General features: G+C 36.7%; 1 protein-coding gene across 1 annotated transcript; it reads right to left on the bottom strand.

Moving 5' to 3' along the window:
- Positions 1-18,304: 18,304 nt before the first annotated feature.
- On the bottom strand, positions 18,305-20,247 carry LOC138901466 (uncharacterized). Its single transcript, XM_070189233.1, has 3 exons — positions 20,103-20,247; positions 19,455-19,579; positions 18,305-18,772 (listed from the first exon to the last, which is right to left on the bottom strand). Exons 1-3 carry the CDS (start codon positions 20,245-20,247, stop codon positions 18,305-18,307), a joined length of 738 nt encoding a protein of 245 aa, XP_070045334.1.
- Positions 20,248-23,607: the final 3,360 nt, after the last annotated feature.

Raw genomic sequence — 23,607 nt, forward strand, 5'->3', positions numbered from 1 at the left:
AGCCAAATCCGAACATATGGCTAAGTTTAAAATCACCCTATGAACCTATTGAAATCATCAAAATATGAATCTGAGATCGTTTACTCCAAAATGAAACCTTGATTAACTCTTCCAACTTAAAGCTTCCAAATTGAGAATTACTCTCCCAAATTAACTCTGAAACCCTGGAAAAGCAAAACAAACCATATACGCTAGTCATATAGCATAATGTGAAGCTATTAAAGGTCTCAAACTGTCGAACAAAGAAAAGCCGTTTACTAATCGCTTGCTTCCTAGTCGAAGGCATCGCTGAAAGAAAACAAGGTGAATATTAGATATGAACACTTGCTACTCAACTCTACGCACGATCTAGATTCAGGAAGAAGGTAACAACCCTAGATGTCACGTAGCCTCCTGATTATAAATGTGGCGCGCTACACATCCATAATCAAAACTCTACTAGACACGGCTCATAGACAACCCCTAGGACAGACTTGCTCTGATACCAAGTTTGTCACGACCCAACTGGAGGGTCATGACTAGCACCCGGGCCATACTTGCCGAGCACCAACGTACATTTTATCTAACCTTCCTTATTATCTTTAAGGGCTGACAAGATCAATATAAATAGTAGACATGGATCATGAACATCCAACAATGAAAGATAATGTCATGAACATACATAACATGGGACGACAAGACTGTCAAGAAACTATATATAAGGTACGAGCTATCATGATGCCATGAAAGACTATACAACAAAAATCAGCCGAAAAGGCATTCTAAACCATACATAAGTCGACACCTGTCTATGAGCCTCTAAAGGAACATAAGTGCTACAACATTGCCGGAACAGGGCCCCGACATACCCATAATGTCTATAACAAAAATGCATACCAAGACCACGGCAAGTCCGGAGAAGGGATCTCGCCAATAACCGCTGAACTGGACAGCCTACTGTGGTGGGGGAGCTACGTCTACCTGTCTATCAGGACCTGTAGCACGACATGCAGCGTCCACAAATAAAAAGGACGTCAGTACGAATAAAGTACTGAGTATGTGAGGCAAGAAAGCATAAGTAAGAACAGTAATATAAACAGGGATAGAGAATATACAACCTGTGACATCTGGGTACCTCTGAGGGCTACTGACATGAAATACATGATACATACATATATATACATAAAATTTTAAAACATACGCCTTTGTGGGCATCACCATCATCATATCGTACCCGGCCATAATAGGCTCGGTAAAACGTACCCGGCCATCATAGGGCTCGGTAGAATCGTACCCGGCCACGTGGAGCTCGGTAAAACCCAACTGATCAGTGGTTGCACAATAGGTGCCATACCCGGCCGACTATAGCGCGGCTCGGTAGAGTAAAATAGATACATATATATGATGCATGCTGGACTCATTGGAATCACATTTTGAACCTTTCGGAGTGACGTAAGGTCGGTATCCTTCGTACATGTTATTAGGATTAACTCTTCATCAAGAATCTTATAAGAATAAGGAACTACCAACAACATTGATAATATAAGAATAAGAGAAGTAACATCAATATCAATCGTTTCATAAGAAGGGCAGCAATGTAAGTACTGCTAGCTTCTAAGAGTAGAGTATCTTTGGGAGCTCGTTCATTACATTATGTACAATCGGAGTCGTGCAAAAGAATGAAGGGGATAGCCTCACATACCTTGTATATACTTCCCAACCTCAAGCTATGCAAATGTCACGACTCCTTAGTCTACAATAAGACAAATGACACTATCATTATCGTTTAAGCGTCGTAACTATTATGTATCGACCACAACCTATTTTACGATGAAACGGACAGAACCTCCCCTATTTATATGACTTCCCACAAGTAAATACAATCACCAAACAGCCCAAACAACATCATTAATAATCATATTGAGCCTCCAAAACAGTCCACCAACCAACAACATTACTACCAAGCCTTTCGATATATATTTCACAAGTTCTAGCTTCAACGACTTAGCTGTAACTTGGATAATCTTAAATATATATAGAGTAAGAGGTTCCTTACCTTTAAACAGAAAGAACAACTCCAATTTGACCTTAATTTTCCACGAAATATCCCTTCAATTCTGCCACAAGAACAAGGAAGCGAAACTAGCAATTAATTTGGGTTTTTCGGCACTAGAATTACTTTAGAAGACTTGAAATCACCTAGGGTTGATATTAAAAACTTGAAGGTGTATTTACAGAACATAAAACACTTAAAACAACCTCCCACACGAGCTGGAACAACACAAAAATCAGCAACAACAAGAAGAACAAGAAAATTACTAGCGCCACGGGATTCCTGACATTTGATTTGTGTTGTTTGCCCTTCGTTTGGGTCTTGGATCATGAGAGAACCTTGAGAGACTGTTTTTAGGGTTATAAGGTCTGAATATACTGAAAAATAATGACTTAAAACGGGGTTGAGGTATCTTATATATGTCCATAAGTCTTAAACCGCCTTTGTGGGTCCCATAGAGAGCAGCTTGGTGCACTCTCGCGAAAACGCGAATATCTCTCTATTTCGAGATCGTATCGACGAACAGTTTAATGCGTTGGAAACTAGACTCATAGATCTTCAATTTGATAGGTAGATAACCCCATAATTCCAGCACATTGGGAGAAAAATGCAGTAACATTTGACCTAAAGTTTAAGTAAAATTATAAACCTAAGTTGCGACAACTTTTATCGACTTTTGTTTCATAACTCGCTTGACTTCAAGACTTATGATACGGATATTATATGATTCAAATACATTAAAACAAGACCTCTTGGGACAGTTAATCACCTCTAGTGTTACCCGAAAATACGGGTTACAACATCCTTGATTCGTTTAACTTCTAATATTTGTTAACCACTCTTATACACCCTTGTATCGTTTAAGACCAATAGGATTAACTTCTTATCATCTCAAAGATAATCTCTTCTTGGATTTATGTCGACTAACTTACGGCGTGATCTATGGTATGCAAATTTGGGCTGTTACATTATCTCTCTCTCTCTCTATCTCTCTCTCTCTTAGTATAAACTAAAGGAGCTGCATAGAGGATAACTTTAAACACCTCATAGCATACTGGGTCATAGTCATACCTCCTGGCGCATATGCTCAAAATAACTGAACAACTCGTCCCTATGGGTCTGTGGAATAAATTCCCCCTAGAAGAGATCTGAGAACTAGGACCATATAAGTTGTGTGTGCCAGCTGGCCTATTCGCCTCATAAGTCTGCCACAACCTATATGCTGGCCCCGACAACTGAATGGTGGTAAAAGCGACCTTCTTCGACTCCACCCAACAAAAGTATGTAAATTTCGATGACACTGATCCAAGAAACCCTATGTATCCTTAGAAGCCCCTCAACTGAACTGGAAGGATGGAGTCTTTGAAGCCCCTCCAGCCTTTTCTGCTCCTCAACAAACACGACTGGCCCTACCTCGGGTTGAACTACAACTACTAGCGGACCGATAGAACACCTGGTTTCTAGTAATCATGAGGCAACTGCTCCGGTGTACATGCGGCAGGAGTTTGGGCTCCTCCCCTGCATGTGAAGTAGCTGGTGCAACTGAAATCAACCCTATCTGGGACAAGCTCTTAAACATACTCATGAATTGATCCAAAGTATCCTGAAGTCCCTGTGTAGCGATAGGCCCCTTAGATGCATGTTCAATATGCCTGGGCTCCGGCTCCTCAACTGGAGCTACTAGTGGCTCCATAGTTGTTTCTCTAACTGCGGTGCGTGCCCCACCTCGGTCTCTACCTTAGCCCCGGCATCTTGCGGCCCTAACAGGGGGCAATGATGCCTACTCAGCTGACCCAGAAGAACGTGTCCTCACCGTCTGTAAAAGAATAGAAGAGTAATAATTAAAACTTTGGAATAAATAAATTTGCACGATAAAGAATGAATGAGAGTGAAGTTTCCTAACAACATGGTAGCCTCTCAAAGATAAATACAGATGTCTTTGTATTGATTCGCAAGACTCTACTTGACTTACTCATGACTCGTAGAACCTATGAACCTAGGGCTCTGATACCAACATGTCATGACCTAATTCCCGCCAAAGGGGTCATGGTTGCCACTAACCTTCAAGACTAGGTAAGCCAATAATATTAACAATATTAACTCGTCAAAACATGATATAATAAGTTTGAATTAACATAAACAAATCAAATAGTGATAATATATGCCAAATCAGCAATACACAGTATAACTCCCCCAAAATAAGGTAGTGCAAAGTCATGAGCTCTAAACAAATACATAATGAAGTCTAAAATGCAATACCTTTTGAATTTAAAAATAACAGTATCAATATAAAGTATGGGACACCAAGGGACTGCGATGGTCACGAAGAACTGCCTTAAATCCTCGCAAACAACGTATGCCCTCACTCTTGAAGTTTGCTGCTGGATCTGCATAAAAATATTATAAGTATAGTATGAGTACAGGATAAAGTGTACTCAGTAAGTATCAACACTAACCTCGGTGAAGTAGTGACGGGGTTCAAATCATGTGATACCCACTAATCAAAGAACTTGTGCTGATATATAACAACTTGCAACAAGAATATATAACAAAATACAATATCATAAATCTCGTTAAAACGTGTGATATCAACTCAACGTATGAAAACCCATTTTTGACAATCAACTCTTCAAATAATAATAGAGGCATAGGAGAGAATTTTAAGGACAACGTGAAAACAAATAGAAATGCATGACTAAGAATAAAGGATGCATGTGTATAATCAAGAATGCCACCCTCATACCACCACATAAATATCAACAGTGAAATGCAATCCTTATTCTGTCACATGTGCATAATAAAGAATGAAACCTTTATTTCGTCACATGTGCATATTCACGAATGCCACCCTTATTGAACCACATGTGCATACCCAAGAATGCCACCCTTATTGAGCCACATGTGTGTAACATTAATCACAATCGCAGGCAAAGATCTCGTGCCACAATATCAATCACAATCACACGACAAAGATGTCATGCCTCAACTTCGGGAAGCGCAACGGGTGCTCAACCGAGATATCCCAGTCAAGCAAGCCTACTTGATGCCTTCTACCAAACTTTACCCATGAATAATGCAAGGATGAATATCAAGGGTTAGACAACGAGAGAATAACATGTATAACACCTATCTCATAGAAACTTATAAAAACTTCCAAAATATTACATATTCATAGTTATAAAAGTGGAATCATGTTTGACAATTACAACATTTCTAGTTTGCTGTTCCCAATTCAAAATGCAACCCACAACATCTCTATGGAGCTTCTAAGAGAACATGAGTAACAAATGGGAGTGCCGGTGACAAGGACCCGGCTATACCTCAAAAGTAAATGTACATGGAGACAATACAATATATGGGCCACGATATAGAATACGGCTCACCAAAAACTACTGAGAAGAGGGTATGATGCTATCAAGGGTCATTGCTACCTACTGAGGAACCACATGCATCTATTAAAGATGCAGCACCCCGAAAAAAGGGATGCTAGTACATATGGAACAGTACTAGTATGTAAAACTAAATACCGTTTCATGGAATAAAATACAAATATAAAAGAGAGAAAACAAGGAATCAATAAGAAACTCAAGTAACATAAAAATGCCAAGTTAAGAGCAAGGTAAATCCTCAAATAAATATTAATGTTTTAAGTTTGGGAGATCTTCGGTACCGACACACCACCATGCTTATGCCATGGGAACCGATCGCCGCTTGATCGACTAAGCCGTCTCACCCCAGTGTGTGCCGGTGGACATATAAAAACACAACACCACTATCATGTGTGCGGCATGGTATCCGATCACTGCCCGATCGGCTAAGCCATCTCACCACAATGTCGTGTGGGTCGACATGGTCCTTTGCTATCTATCATCTCATCCCAATTAAGGGGAACAATCTCAACACATCAACACGGGAACTTATCCCTTAATCACTTCTACACCGGCGTGTGTAGTTTCGGATTTAGGCCATTTCAACCAACCCTTCCTCGATGACCTAATGATACTCCCAAAACATTTATATAAAAGAGTTACAATTCATCTCATAGCCTTTTTTTAATCTCTTTAACTTCGTCGGCACCCTTGGACATACACGTAATTCATTGTTCTTGGCACTATGGCCGCATTTCAATTATTTCATATTCTTATTATTTTATTTTCAAGGATCATTATAGATCATCAACATAGAGAGCATTTAAAAATTACGACTTTAAATACATGAGTGATAAGTGCCTTAAACACATTGAATCTTCTTCCCAAAGGATAGCATAATAATTTTCAATTGAAATATGAATTAATTGGATACATTAACCATGCTTGAAACATTCTTTCAAATGAGGGTGATATAATAGGGCAAATTGGAATATAACTTACGTACATAAGTAATTACGTAAATAGATCATTAGAAGCAATTCAGAACAATAGAAATTGCAACTTGAACAGAACCATGCTTGGCGTTTGCACGAAATTTGTGGAATTTGATTCTACAAGAGGAGTTTAGCCAACATACCTTATTTGAGATTTTTCTTATAATTACTACAACATTTCAAGACTCCTAGAGATTTCAATCTATAGAGGCATAATCAAAATCGAGCCATGGTTAGAAAGGTGCTCATAGGTTCGGTTCACTTAGGCATTTCATTAAATACTAGGTATGCAAATTCGACTACAAGGTCCTATGATAGTGATTCTTAATCCCATGACCAATCCCCACATAAATATCTCACCATTATTAGCTCCACAATCTCCCCACTACCTTTATTGATACATGCATGCACAATGACCAACTCCTATTCTCAAGATTCATACTTCCCACTACTTACATTCAGCCTAATTTTGAAATTGAGAGCTAGGGGATAGAACCTTACCTCTTTAGCATTAGGTTTTGGGAGATTTCTTGTTGAATTTCCAAGGATTTGAGCAAGGAATTGGAGTGGAAGATGTTGGAGCTCCTACTTCTCTCTCTCTCTCTCTTAAAACATCATATTTTTGCCTTCAAAACAACCCCAAAGGCTATTTATTAAAACAGGGTTGGGTTAGAAAAATTATCAAAATGGATCCTCCGAACTAGGTCTGTGATCGCAAATGCGACCGTGAAACATGCATGCGGTCCGCAGAATGGGCCGTGAAATGGCCTTCAAAAACCTAGGTTGGCCTGGTCAGGTCTGCGACAAATTTGCGGCCGCGAAATGGACCGTGAAACCTCTCTTCAAAATTCGTCATGCCGATTCTGTTATGGAAGTACGGCCCAGGGAATGGTTATGCTGCCGCATAATAGACCACAAAATAACCTTCAAAATTGAGCTTCACCTATTCTACTCCGCGACGGTTTTGCGGCCCGCGGAACAGATCTGCGATCGCATAAAGAACTACAAAAATCCCATATTCTGCAAATTTCTTCCACCAACTCCACAGCGCATAAAGGACCGTAGAAATGCCATATTCTGTAATTTTTGGGGCCTAACAAAAGACCTCGTGTCATAATATCAATCATGATCACATGACAAAGACTTCATGCCAATACCTAATCAATCAATCCAACATATCCAAATGTGCCATAATCATAATAATGCAATATGCCAAATTACCATCAAAAGATATATTCTCATAATTGTCAACAAGGTGCACAAATACAAGATAATATTAAAAATACGGATGAGTATTCAATATATAAAGCAGGACCACGGCTAACTCAATTGTAGCAATCAAGTTCATGTAATCACAAAGTGTTTAAGCGTGTTTCATATAAAGAATATCACAAGGCATATTAGAAGCCTAAGGTCTAATCCGGTCATAAACCACACATAGCACTCGTGTACATGTTCATCATCTCGCGTACACGTCACTATATACATAACACAATTAAGGCTGAATCCTAAGAGGTGAATCCCACAAAAGGTTATGCAATATAATTACCTCAATAAGCCCAAATCAATCCTCTAAAATAGTCCTTCCTCTAGAAATTACCTTCGTCCGACTCAAATCTAGCCAAAAATAACTCAATAAAATCAAATAACGCTATAGGAATGAATTTCAAATAATAAAGTTCCAATCTTAACATAATTTAAAAGTCAACAAAGGTCAACCTCGAGCCCACACGATCAAGACCCGATCAAGGGGGAGATCCTAATTATCCATAACCTCGCGAGTCCAAATATGTGATTAGATTTCAAAATCGAGTCCAAATTAACACTCAAATTCCCAATTTTTATTTTTCAAAATATAGTTAAAAAACCCAAAATGTCTCTTCCAAGTTCCATAATCTAGGTGTAATAATCCACTGGAAAACATAATATAGTATCAAAATCAAGTAGAAATAACTTACTCTATTGTCTTCTGTAAAAATCCTCTTTGAAAACCACCCATCTCCAAGTCTAGGGCTCAAAATATGAGACAAATAATATAAGTCCCAAAATCCCTTCTTAATAATCAGCTGCAGAAGTCTCAAACGCGACAAAAGGTTCACAATGGTGAGGCTTGCAAATGCGAACTGGATCCCTCAACTTTAGTCCTAGCAATTGCGACTAGGAAGCATGCAAATGCGACCAAGAATTGCATATGCGGACTCCCATTCGCAATTTAGACACCAGCTTCGCATTCTCAGGCATCTTTCGCAAAAGCGATCAGGACTCTGCACATGCGGACCTTCGTAATTGCGAGCAGACCATCGCAATTGCGAGGTCTGCAGCACTAGGAAAAATGGAACCTTCCCAAAACCAATCCGAAACTCACCCGAGTTCCCCGGCCCCCAGAACAAATATATACACAAGTATATAAACACCATATAAACTTGCTCGCAAATTCAAAATATCAAAATAACATCCATACACACGAATCAAATACCAAAACACATCATGCAAGCCTTCAAGTTCAAGAACTTTAATATTCACAACTAAGCGTCTGATTGCTACCAAACTAACTCGGAATGAGACCAAACTTTACGCACAGATTTTAAATAAAAAAAGGACATATTCCATGTACTGGAATAATAATACAAACCCAATGGCCTCAAAGTCAATTCAAGGTCAAATATATGAACTTTTCAAACCTTCAAATTGTCAACTTTCGGCAAAAAGAGCCAAATCATCCTAGGAACCTCCAAATCTAAATTCGGATATATGTTATATGACCCAAGATATCCAACATGCTCCTTGGATGTTAATTGATGGCTACTTTCGCAATTGGAGGCTATGTGTGTAATTTGCCATCAATTGAAGACTACATGTAATTGGAGGCTATACTTGTAATACGTGACTACACGTAGTTTCAAGTACCCAATCTTGTATAAATAGCCCTTAAGACTTTCATTTTAGGGAGACTAATTTTGGATGAATGATGACTACTCTTTTTAGAGATGTAATGGTGGTTTACCATTGTTGATGATAACTTTATTCAAGGTGTGTTCTTCAAGTGGAATCACACTTCCACTTGAAGGTATTCCTATATTTTAGGTTCACTTTATTGTGTAATTGTTGGGTGATTGGTCTTTATCAATTATTTTTCAATTACTACTTTGTTGGGTCAATTCTCAAAGTTTATCCTTTATCTTTAATTTTCTATATTCTGCATTTAGATTCGTATCATTTGGTATCAAAGCTTGGATTAGTATTTTTTTATACGTACACCTACTAAGTATTTGATTTTTATTTGAAAATCCTAAAAAATCGAAAATTTAAAAAAAATATTGTTCTTCATGTTCTTAAGTTGAATCTTTATTTTCTTCGATCTTGATGCATATTGATGTTTGAAATTGATTGTGGTTTATTTTCTTTGTGAAAATACATCAAATGAAGTTGGTTTGAAGTCATTTGAGTAACTTCAAGTGAAATTGGAATGTTTCTTGTTCTTCAAGTTCATAATGTTCATAAGTAGGTTCATGGAAAAAAGTACAATTTGATCCATTTTAATTTATGTGATACATGAATTTGATGTTAAAAACCATTGGGGTTTGAAAGGTGATTTCCAAGTGAAATCTTAAGTTTGGATTGATTTGAAGCTATTTGGAGGTGATTTGGATCTAATTTGCAGCAAGAAAAATGAAGAAGAAAGTTGCAGAAATTTCAGTTTCGTGGACCACTTTGTGAAGCCGAACTTGTTTGTGGAATCAGGAAGAAACTGAACAAAGTTGTTGAAAGTGCAGAATCGTGGACCAATTCATGGAGCCGATTCTATTCGTGGAGTCGGGCAGAAGCTGAAAGATTGTTGAAGCTAAAGATCACTCAGAAACGTGGAGCCGAAATCAAATCGTCTCCACGAACTTTCCCTGCTCAGGACCAATCGTGGCCCCATTTGCAGATTGTGGAGCTGATGGCTCCAGGCCGGCACCAATCGTGACCACGAAAGCAAATCGTGGAGACAAAATTTCCACTTGCACAGTTTGAGTTTCTTTGTGTTCTTCTTATTTCTAGTTATTTTCTTTGATTATTCTTAGCTAGTTAATATTAGTAATTGTTCTACTTGTGTTAATCTAGTTATTTGTATCCGTATTTTTTATTTCGTGCCAACTATTTCGTGCTTTTCTCTTTGATTATGTTGTTAATTGTTTGATTCTTGTCCATTTGCTTTTATTGTGCCCTTATTTCGTGTCAACATAAAATCCACTCCGACCTCAAAGTGAAAGGGCTAATTATTAGATATATTTGTAGAGTTCGAAAGCAACTTTGGCAAACACCATAGAGCAGTAAAAAGCTTGAGTGGTGAGAACATTTGAGTGAAGGTCTTGAATGCCTACGACCTTGAGTGTATACACGAGTGAACTTGAGTGACATTCGACATTGAGTGATACACGTGAGGGAGTTACTAGTGAGGTCCTTAATTTATACTAACTTTTTTTGTCTTAAATATGTGTTCCATAGGTACAATAAGTTACAAGGGAAGTTTGGATGGTTTGTTTGGTGGTTCAAATTGAAGGAGTACATCTAGTAAACTCACTACTTGTAGGGCTTCTCATAGACATTACTACGATGATTATGGGCTAGAGAAGTGTGGAATAAATTCATAGTAAGTGTTAACGGACATAAGAGCTACACTCTACTAGTAAATGAAAGTTATACTAATTTTATTAGTCCTATTTTGGTAGAAAGATTGAGAATTCTTTGTAAAAACAAGGTGACGCCTGACGATAAGGAGGGCATATGGATTGTTAAAGTGGCTCGAGTTCTTATTTACCATGGATATGATGAAGGATATATTTGGTGTGACGTCTACCCTTTACGTGGATGTCATATAATATTTAGAGATCCTTGATTTCATAATAAGGAACTTGAATATGATAAAAGGATGGGAAGATACTATCTTGGAATGAATGGAAGATGGTATGACTTCATTCTTTTGAGTCAATAAAGGGAAGTACTGGCTAGAAGGCAAGTCAAGAATGAAGGTTTGAAGCTTGATGAAAAGCAACATGCTTCTAGCATTGCCAAATTAAAACTTGAAGTCAGGATTCTTTCCAATAACTCGGTGAGAACTAGTGAAGGGTCTTCCTATAAAATGGAAGCCATGATGGAATAATTGTTGAAAAAATTGGGAGTTTTGACCAATGATCTCAAGGAAGTTAGGTCTTCATTGAAACTCGAAGAATAATTGATAGATGTGTTAGCGGGTATCAATCATTTGCCCATGGAAGATCCAAAGAATGAGCATGAGTTGCAAAATGAGAATGGATTGTCACTAGGAGAAAAATATATAGTGAGAATAAAAGAGAGAAGGGTGAGACAAAACAAGAAGAGACTAGAGAAAAGCAAGAGAGTGCGAGTGAGAGTGTATCTTATTCTAACTCTAACCTTTCTAACTCTTTTTTCTTTAGTTATTTGGACTCATTTGTAGGTTCTTTTGAAGGTGAGCACGAAAATGACTCAACATGGGAAAGACTTGAAGAATTGAAGGAACCAAAGGAAATAAAAATTCCTACTTCAAGTAAGCAAGTGAGATTAAATTTAAAAGACCAAGGTAAAGAAGTTTCTATAGTTGCTTCTCAATATAAAATGGCTAGTCCTAAGTCTCTAGTTACTTCAAATGTCATTGTTAGTAACTTGATTGTGAGTGATAGTCTTATAACTTGTGATATTAATGATTCTTTACTTTGTGTTGACATGCAAAAGAAAATTTATGATAATACACTAGTTGAATATGATTGGGGAGCTAAATTCGTTAATGATTGTGAACTTGAAAAGCTTCAAACTAGTTTTATGCGTTTCGTTAGGAATCATGCTTTTGTGGGTGTTTTCTTGAATGTTTGCGATGAAAATAAATTTATTTCTTTTTTAGCTACAAGAAACACTTTTGAGAGTGAAAATTTGAGAGAGGATGAATGTCTCTTGGTTAGTAAAAGTGAATTGATGAGATTTATTGATCCGTCTTTGGATAATTGTGCTAGTTTTCAAGTAAGTCAAGAACTTTATATGTTTGAAAGTGAGCTTGAATCTTTCAAGCTTGATGTGAATGATTCTTTCTTATATCTACTTGATGCAATTGAGTAGGATGAATCTACTTGTTTAAACAACCTAAATCCTTCTTTCTTTATTGTTAATGATATCAATGCAGAGTTTTATTGTTCCTTTGAAGAGGAAAATCTTAATGAGGATTTAACTTGTTTCTTTGAGAAGGAAAGTCTTAATACTATTCTCAAGGATGAAGAGGTTTTTGATAAAAAGGTAAGTGAGTTAATTGATGATAGCTTTAGTGTCAATTTCTCTACTTTTTCTACTTTACGCTTTGACAATACATTTTGGTGAGACTTTATAAAAGCTTCTAGGATGAAATACAAGAATGATCAATTTGAAGCATGGAATAACTTCTTTGATTTTAAATGTTATAAATCTTCTTGTGGTGACTTCACTAATATCTTAAACTTCTTTGTGAAGGATTATCAAACGGGGAACCATAAGAAAGACAGATGATTGAAACTACCATTTGGGCCAACAAAAGGTTTTGAAACTTTAATGTTTATACAAGGCAATAATGGTATGTTTGATTGGTTAGTGCTTATTTTTGGGCTTTCTAAAGCCATGGAGGTAATTGGCTATTCCCTTCATTTTAGTAGTAGCAATTTTGTACTTATTGACCATGAGTTGTTGATGTTGCTATTATATTCATGTTGTGAGTTTCCAAGTGGCCAACTTAAAGATAATTTGGGGATAATATTTGTGTTTGATCCCGGTGATTTACTTTATGATTGTAGGTTGCAATTGAGCAAGATGCCCATTATTTTGTTGGGAAAAGTATTTTTTGTTGATCTTAAAGATGCTTGGTTATATATATACTGCAAGAGTGTTCACTTTGATGTATGCAGTAGATATATTTGGATTAAAATGGTGCATGAGTCTTATTTTGAAGTGTCTTTACCATGCTCAATTCTTTGTAAGCATGAAGTGCTTGATGTTTTGTTTCTTTGTGCTAAGAAGTTCTTATGGAAATTTGAGCTTGATTATTTTGACTCTTGGCATGAAGCGACTTTGAATAATAAAAGAGTTGGTAGATCTAAATATGATTTATACATGTGATATGGTTCTATGTTTGGACTACCTAATTTATTTTCCTTGTCTGCTAAGTTCATTAGAGTCATACTTTGTGCTTACTTGGGAGACTTTATGACTCCATGTGATGATGGTTTATACATGATATTTAGAGGAGTCTTTGTGCCTATTAGGAAGAATTGGGTCAAAAGAATGCATGGGCACTTTCTTGTTTTATCATTACCATGCATATATTTGTCTCTTGATAAGTATATACTAGTCCTCATTCCTTTTCATATTTTGCAAGGTTCGAATTCGAGGATGAATTCTTTTCAAGAAGAGGAGGATGATACGACCCAAGATAGCCAACATGCGCTTTGGATGTCAATTGATGGCTACTTTCGCATTTGAGGCTATGTGTGTAATTTGCTATCAATTGAAAACTACATGTAATTTGGAGGCTATACTTGTAATAAGTGACTACTCTTAGTTCCTTAGAACTAGCTTAGGAGTATTTGGGCCATTTGTATCAAGTACCCAACTAGTATAAATAGCCCTTAAGGCTTTTATTTTAGGGAGACTAATTTTGGATGAATGATGACTACTCTTTTGAGATGTGTAATTGTGGTTTGCCATTGTTGATGATAACTTTATTCAAGGTGTATTTTTCAAGTGGAATCACACCTCCACTTGAAGGTATTCATATAGTTTAAGTTCACTTTGTTATGTAATTATTGGATGATTGGTCTTTATCAATTTTTTTCAGTTACTACTTTGTTGGGTTTATTGTCAAATTCTATCCTTTATCTTTAATTTCTTGTCTTCCGCATTCAGATTCGTATCAATATGACTAAGTCAAAAATCACCATAAAACCTATTGGAACAATCAAAGAACGATTTCGGGGTCATTTACACAAAAGTCAAACATTGGTCAACTCTTACAAATTAAGCTTCCAAAAATGGAACTAAGTATTCCAATACACTCCGAAACCTTCCCGGGACCAAACTAACTATTCTCGCAAGTAATAAAATAACAACCAAATATACGAGAAGCATCAAACGGGTAAATTGGGCTCAAATACATAAAATAATCGACAAGGTCATTACATCTTTAAGGAAGAAGAAGGAATTCGACTGATAGTATACAGTAACTATAGAAAATGAATGATCCCAAAAGTGAATAGGTAGTGAAGCATGAGCCAACAGAGTTAAACCCATTTCAACTATATGACAGTATTTTCTTTCGGCACTGCCGTTTTATTCATGAGTATGGGGGTAAAAAACTCCATATACAATAACTATGTGGTTAAATTGGAATATTTTTTATATTCAACTCCCAGTCAGATTGGACCAACTTAATGTTATATTCAAAATAAATGTTACCATAAAAGAATTTCCCCTTTCTTTATTTTACAGATATGGATTTTATCGATCAGTAATAATAATGCATACGGCTCTACAAGAAAATTGACCTCCCCTCCTTTCTATTGAAGAAAGAGAAAAATAGAATCTATCAGCCCGTCACACTATGGGAGCTGGCCATGCCCGAAGTCGTTGATAATTTTGTCAGCAGCCAATTGTTCTCGAATGGGGCCATTCAAGGATGTAAAATATCACAGTGTGATAAAAGAATCAATTAAAAAAGATCCCCTAATTCCAATTAGGAATTCATTGGGCCCTTTAGGAACATCCCTTCCAATTGAGAATTTTTATTTGTCAAATAACTACAAATTAATTTATGAAATATAATCACATGAAATTTCTAACGAAATTTATTGCTATTCATAACAGGAGCATAGCCACATACATCATCGTGAACCAAATCCAATGGATGAGCAGAACCTGAACTGGAAATAAGAACTAGAAGTTTATGGATACACAAATTTGTGATTGTTTATTGCTAGACAACGATAGATTAAGTGTCATAATAACACGATTAACAACACTTATTGATGAATGACCTAAACGACTATGCCAAGATCAAAGGATGCACTACTAAAAACTGTCAAATTTCGTTCACCAAAACCGACCGAAATCGGTCGGAATTAAAGGAAAAGGGACCGATTTTCGACCGCTTTTAATTAGTCGAAAAAAAATAATCGCTAAGGTGTTGCGACCGAAGGCGATCGCAATTTTTCGACCGAAGTCGGTCGGTTAATTCAACGCTTTGACTGACAATAAAAATAAATATACCGACCGAAGTCGATCGGTATTATTTAAATTATTTTTTATTTATTTTTCAAAATAGCGACCGAAATCGGTCGGTATACTAAAAAATTAATAAATAAAAAAGTAATTTCCGACCTACTTCGGTCGGAAATATTGAATTTCTGGGAAATAATATGAGTTTTCCGACCGAAATCGGTCAGTTTTCTAGGTAAAAACCTGGCAGAATATGCCTTCTTTTAAGCTACACCACCTGCGAATTACAACCAATATTCATCCTATAATGGAAGCATTACATTGTTGTCATTCAACCACAATTAACCAACAACAACAACAATTAACCAACAATAATCACAACAATAATTAACCAACAACAACGCTAATAACAACCACAACCACAATAACAATGCTAATAACAACCACAACAACAACAACAACGCCAACCACAACAACAACTATACAAATGTTCAATAACAAAATAATACCAATAATACAATCATTATTCAAAACTATTCTCAACTAAATATTCACAAGTTCAAGACTTTGTTTAGCAATACACACCATTCAATGAGTGTTTTGTATTGCATCATCTCCATCTTCACTACTAGAAGCTTTGTCGTCGGCATGGTTCGAAGGATCACGACGAGAAGGATTAGCATCTGGGGAAGGCTCACGAGACCGGGGAATGGGGAAAGCACCACTAGCAATATGATTGGCAAGCTGACCTTGAAGGAGATTAAATTGTTGGTCCCTCTTTTCTAGCTGAACTTGAAGGATATCAAATTGTTCATCTCTCTTTTGTTCTCTAGCCTTTATCTCTTTAAGCTCTGATGTCAGCTTTGCGATCTTCTTCTCCATAGACGAGAGAGTCGACCTATCAATTTCCTCGCCTTGGGCGGAAGTCCCTATACCTTGCAATCTAGCCCTGTAGCACCGAAATGATATCTCTGGAAGGCCATATGCTATCCCCTTTTTAGGACCACCGACAACATCCAACCATATCCTCTGCGCTTCTTCGTCTGAAAGGGGTGGTCGCTCGCCTTGCTCATTCGGTGGCAAGCTCTGAGTGTACTCCTTCACATTAATATTGTAGCGACCCTTTATTTAGAAGATAGAAAATTATTAATTATATAATATTATAAATATTAATTTCAAGTTATAGTAGTTATGAAACTTACATATGCAATCTCCGACCGGTCCTCGACCCATCTAGTAAGATCTGTCGGTGCCTTCTTCTTCCAGATGTGATTCTCCATGAAGAACTCATCGTGAGTCATCTTACTCCCATATGTTTTTTCCTATAAATATAATAAAACATGTTAACTAAATTAAAATATATAAATATAGTTCGATAAAAATAGAATTAAATATTTTAAGGAATTACCAGTAGTCTCCTCGCAGTCTCCATGCTCCTTGCGCCCACACAATGCAAAGAGCCACCCTTCTCAGATGCTCGGGCCTTCTTTCCCTGTTTACTCTTCTTCTCGAACTTCTCAGTGGTCCACTGCCTCAGCAGATCCTCCCATATGTGCGGTAGAACCCTTGAAGACTTCTTTCTCTTCTTCCGAGCAGAATAGAAGGAATCGGATAGTCTCTTACGGCATTTGAACTCAAAATTTGAGAGAATGGCATTGTTATGTTGGTCCTCCGAGGCACATTTAGTCTGCAAATAAAGTGTGTAATGTTAGATGAAAATATTGTTAATATAATACTTAAATAGATAAGAATTATATTAAAATCTTAAATTGGTCGAAAATTTGTTGCACAAGCTCCGTTGGAAAGTTACTCCAAGTCGCATAGGGCGCATCATACAACCAGCCAAGAGCTTCAGTGATTATCTTTATAGTCTGATTATTAGGTATGAACCTGCAACATAGCAATTACATTAAATAAACAAGACTAGTTATTATAATTCAGCAAAAATAAAGAAGTAATAAATAAATCTTACCCATTGCCCTCAGGCCTGATGATCATCCTATGATAACGATCATACCGCACTTCCTCTGGATCATCTTCCTACAATGAATTTGAAGCGTGCACAGAAGGGGAGGCATCTGGCTCAGTGCTACTATCCTGAAGGCGAAGTCTAGAAATGCTAGGAGGCGAACTCCGTGGAGAGGTAGACGATGTCACTGATGAAGATGGTTGCGATCCACACCCCTGCAGCAATCTAGACCCCTGCTATGATCCAGACCCCTACTTCGATCCGGCTAGCTGAAATCTAGATGGATGCGATCCAGCTGGTGATGAAGCAAATGGAGCAGATGGCGGGCGTATCACCATATGACTCTGTGACTGATGACTCGATAGACCCATGTAACTATATGCAGGATCATGTGGAGGAAGCGGGGTATAGCCATGTGGCGGAGAATGGTAAGAATACTGCTGGGAGGGCGAATGGTAGGTAGTCTAATGAGTATATGGATGTGGTGGAATAGATGTGTGCCTAGAATATTACTGCCGACCATCAGCGGCGGAGGGATACAAGTGTGGAGTGGAAGGAAGCGAGGGTGTAGCACCATCATCATGATCAATAGGCCTCTTATCCTTCCTAGACCTACCTCGACTTCTACCGGTCATCTGCATAAATTAAAGAAAATGTTAGAATTGAGAATGTAAATCTATATAAGTTGAGAGCGCTTGAAAAAACTAACATGCTAGTCGTCTTCGAAGTCTTCCTCGTCCGAATATTCTTCATCTTCACTTATTTCATTTTCATTAGGTGATTCTTCATCCTCATTTTCTATGATTGTTATTCCCTCTATAACAACTTCTTCTAATATGCGTTGAGGATGCTCCAAGTCATTTTCTAACTGATCATCCACCATTTGGTTAACACTTGAGTTATCGTTTTGGTAAGAAACATCTAGCACATTCTCAACCTCCACCCTACCAACAGGCTTAGTTTTGATTACAACCAACCAATCAGCCTTATCCCTCCGTAATGGATATGGAGTATAATACACTTGCCTAACTTTTTCTGCAATTATAAAAGGATCATAGCGATCATACTCCCTCTTTTTATTAACCTCAATTATGTTGTACTGCGAGTGTACATTTGTACCTCCTCTAGGTGTTGAGTCAAACCACTTGCATCGAAAAAGTATGATCTTCTTATGGCCAACCTGAATATGACAATTCTACAATCTCTTTGATCACACCATAATAATCATTTTTTCCATCTTGGTTGCCTTCACCACCTTTGACACACACCCCGCTGTTATTATTTTTTTTTATACTTGGAGCATTCCTCGGTGTGAAATTTATAACCACACAAAATACTTAGACATAGTTGTAACCGTAGGTACAGGTCCCCAAGATATATCTTTCAAAAATTGATTAACACCGTTATTTGTATTATTGACCTACATGTAGTGTTAAATAAATCACAAGTGAGCAAGCATATTCACAAGTGACCAAGTATATATATTCACATGTGAGAAATATGTAAGATGCACTTACACACTCTTTAAACCATGCCTCAAATGTAGAATATACAACACCATGGCCAAATTGACTCACGAAGTCACTAAGGCGACACATTGAAAATTATTTGTTAGTTGCATCAACCAAATTAAATAGTAGTCCATGTAAATTAATATTACGTGAACACTTACTTAAGAAAGGGTTGAACTTCCGGACAATTTAGCAATACATGATTTGAAGATGATTTGTACTCCATACTACTTAGGCCCCTTTTTGTTCGATCTTTAGAACCTCGGCCTGGTTGATTGAATATGGATATTGGTTGATATAATGGATCAATCTCAATCACGACATTGTGCTGATTGGGCCTATTTCTAGCACATGGCACATGACTGTCGAAGTAGTAAGAACAAAAATGGGCAGTTCCCTTTGTAAGATAGACTTCGCATATGGATCCTTCAATCCTATTCCTCTGTTTAACAAATCATTTACACTTGCGGATAGTCCTGCACATTATCATATTAGACGATAAAATTAAAGAAAATTACAAGAATAAATCAAGGTTTGATCATTACCTCTCGAATAGATACATCCACCTGCATTGAACTGGCCCTCCAAGTCGCGCCACGTGTACAAGGTGAATTGGAAGGTATTCCATCACCTCAAAGAAACCACATGAAATAATCCTTTCCAGCTTATTACTGATTACAGGAATGTTCCGATTCATTTGAAATAGGTTTTCTTCTCTTAATGTGGTAGAACATAAGTCTTTGAAGAATAAACTTATCTCTGTGATGGGTTTCCACATATTTTCAGGCAAACTACAAAATACAATAGGAATTAAGGTTTCCATGAAGACATGGCAGCCATGACTTTTCATATGAGTCAGCTTTCCTTCAACTATATCAACACGTTTTCCCAAGTTCGAAGCATAACCCTCGTTCATTTTTAGGTTTGCAACCCACTCACAAATCTGTCATCTTTGTTCCAAAGTGAATGTGTAGCTCGCCTTGGGCTTGAACACCTTACCATTGTTTGCAGACTGCAAATGTAATTCAGGTCGCCTGCAATATTCTTGTAAGTCCAATCTAGCCCTCGGGTTATCTTTTGTCCTATTCCTATCATCCATCACTGTGTTAAACAAATTGTCAAAATAGTTCTTCTCAATATGCATGACATCAAGATTGTGTAGGAGAAGATTATTCTTTCAATATGGCAACTCCCAAAATATGCTCTGTTTTGTCCAGTTATGAGTAACGCCATATCCAGGAAATCTAGAAGGTGGGGTCTCGATAACTTTAGTGAAGTTCTGAACCCTCTCCCAAATTTTCTCACCGGACAAAATTGAAGGTGGCAAATCATGTTCAACTGTATTCTTTTTTAATGTGTTCTTTATCCTTCTGAACTCATGATCAACTGGCAAGAACTGACGATGACAATTAAACCATGACTGCTTTCGGCCATGTCTTAAAGTGAACGCTTTACCATTTTTCATGCAGTAAGGACATGCTAACTTTCCAGCAGTCATCCATGCAGAAAATATTCCATACGCAGAAAAATTATTAATGGTCCATATTAAGTTAGCACACAAGTTGAAATTTTCTTAGTTAATATGTCATATGTCTCAACTCCATCATACCACAACTATTTTAGCTCATCAATCAGAGGTTGTAAATATACATCAATCAAACTCTTTGGATTGCGGGGACCGGGAATAACACAATTTTAAAAACATATATGGACTAGTCATACACATTTCAGGCGGAAGAGTATACGGCGTAATAAAGACCGGCCAACATGAATATGGTATTGCAGAAACAGAAAATGGCGTAAAACTATAAGCACACAAACCCAACCTAACATTCCTCGGTTCACTAGCATAATCCAGATACATCCTATCAAAATGCTTCCAAGCTTCCCCATTTGAAGGATGACACATAACACCAGGAGGCCTTCTATTTTCATAATACCATCTCATATGAGGAGCGGAACTCATCGATGTGTACAATCTCTTTAATCTATGAATAAGAGGTAAATAATGTATCGACTTCACAGCAATATTTTTTTCGCTGGAAGCCCTCTTAAAACGATGTTTTTCAAAAAATTTACAACTTTCTAAATCTGCATCACCCTTATAATACAACATGCAACCATCTTCACAACAATCGATTCTCATAGACGAGAGTTCTAACTTAGAAACCAATCTTTTAACCTTATAAAAATCTTCTGGTATGTTGAAAGTTGAGTCAATTAGTTCACTCATAAGGCCAATGAAAGAATCCATTCCCGCTTGAGAAATATAGGTATCTGATTTGATACTTAGTAATCTAGCCGCAAAAGACTACTGAGAGTGCATACTCCCTTCCCTTAGTGGACGACTAGCGACCTCTAACTGTTCATAAAAATATTTTGCGACTTCGTTAGGAGGTTGTTCAACACTTTCATGGGTTTCAAAATAGAAGTGCATCCAAAAAGCATCTGCAACCATTGCATGGTATCTAGGATGGTGAACGCTATTCTCCACCGACCTACTACTTTCACCAACAACTACATTATGAAATACACCATCAGTACTATCAACCTTCATGACTAGTCCACACAAAATAATTATCCATAAACCCCTTTCTATAAAGATGAGTCGTAATATCCTCTAAACACAAAAAATACAAACACTTGCACTTCGTACTAGGACACCTAATCATCCCTCCAATCCGGAACAGTTCAAGTGACATTGCATGCCTAATAAATTCCTTAACCCCTTCTATAAATTCCTCCCTCAAAAATTGACAATTTAGATAATTTCTATTATACATTTAACTACGATATTTCATCTACACAAAGAACAAATAAATTACATGTTATATTAATCATAATTCAAATTAATTTATAGAATTAAGTTAAATAATAAACTTTAGTTACAAAGTACCATATTTACTTACTAGAATATTAAATAAGTTAAGCCATTCAATTAGACTAACTCATTCAATTATAGTTTGCTAGCACACTCAGTTAATCTAGCATAATTAGTTAAGCTTAATTTTCGAAAAGCAATAAACACTAATAGAACAATATTATCCCCTAAATTAATAAAATCTAAATTTTTAAAAGCAATAAATACTAATATAATAATAAATTAAACCCTAAAATAACAAATTATTTCTAAAAGCAATAAACAAAATTAAGAGCATCCAACTTCATAAATTAAGAGCACTAAACCCTAGTTTATATAATTTATACACCACAAATTAACTAGTTTAAGTAATTTATACACCTCTATTAGCGCATAATCAATTTTAGTTACAATGTAGTTCACTGTAATTACAATATAGTTCAAAAACTGCCAAACTTCGTCACATAAATCCAAAATAGACAAAAACCCTAAAACAATTGTATAAAATTATATTAGGCATGCAATAAATTAAAAATTAAAAGGCTAATAAGGTAGAACACTAACCTTGAAAGAGAGTAGTAGTGGTGGCGGCGGGAGGGGAGTGACAGTGATGGAGGTGGCAGGCAGCGTGCGGCAGTGGCAGGCGAAGGAGGTGGGGTTGGGGGATTGGGGCTGGGGGAGGTGGGATTTCGATTTTCGGGGTGGGGGACTTGATTTTGGGTGGGATTTGGGTAAAAGGGTGTGAGAAAGACAGATGGAAGAGAGAAAGAAGAGAGAGAGGAAAAAGATAAAAATGGAGAAGAAAACTCGTCTATTAGATCTAATTAGGATATTACCACCGACTTCGGTCGGTAATAATAAAAAAATTTTTGGCCGTTTGACCTCAAAATTTCCGACCGAATTCGATCGGAAACTTTAATTAAAAATTTTTTATTTTTAAATTATTATAAATATACCGACCGATTTCGGTCGGTTTTAGTGGTCAAAAATTAAATTATTGTTATTTACAATCTCTCTATATATTAAATTATTATTATTTACAATCTATATATATATTTAACAATATAAATTATATATATAATACTCTCTCTCTCTCTCTCTCTCTCTCTCTCTCTCTTCTCTCTCTCTCTCTTTCACACACACAGCATGATGGATACAATGACTATATAAATTAAACTCGATAATTTATACCTACATACATATGACTAGCGTTGATGATTTATTCTCAAATGTTCATACTCGAATGCATGATCGGTGACTAAATAAGAAAACAAATCTTGGAGTTTAAGTGACTAGATGCTCTGGTATAATGAGTGACTATATGCTCCAAGATGTGTACAATCGACATAGTCTTGAATGTTTTGTTCTTGATCACCTTATTAGTACTTTGCTCGGATACTTCATAGGTGGATCAATTGAAAACTCAATTATATTCGATTAAAACTTACTATAATTGAATTAAATTGTATTAATACAACTTAATATAATTAGATACAACTTAATATAGTTGGATACAACTTAATATTGGATCTATATCCAATATTAAGTTGTATCCAATTTAATATAAATTATATCCAATTGAGAATAAATCATCAAGCATTCGAGTATGAACAACTGAGAATAAATTATCAACGCTAGTCATAT

The sequence above is a fragment of the Nicotiana tomentosiformis genome, chromosome 11, assembly GCF_000390325.3.
Source record: "Nicotiana tomentosiformis chromosome 11, ASM39032v3, whole genome shotgun sequence".
In the NCBI taxonomy this organism is placed as follows: Eukaryota; Viridiplantae; Streptophyta; class Magnoliopsida; order Solanales; family Solanaceae; genus Nicotiana; species Nicotiana tomentosiformis.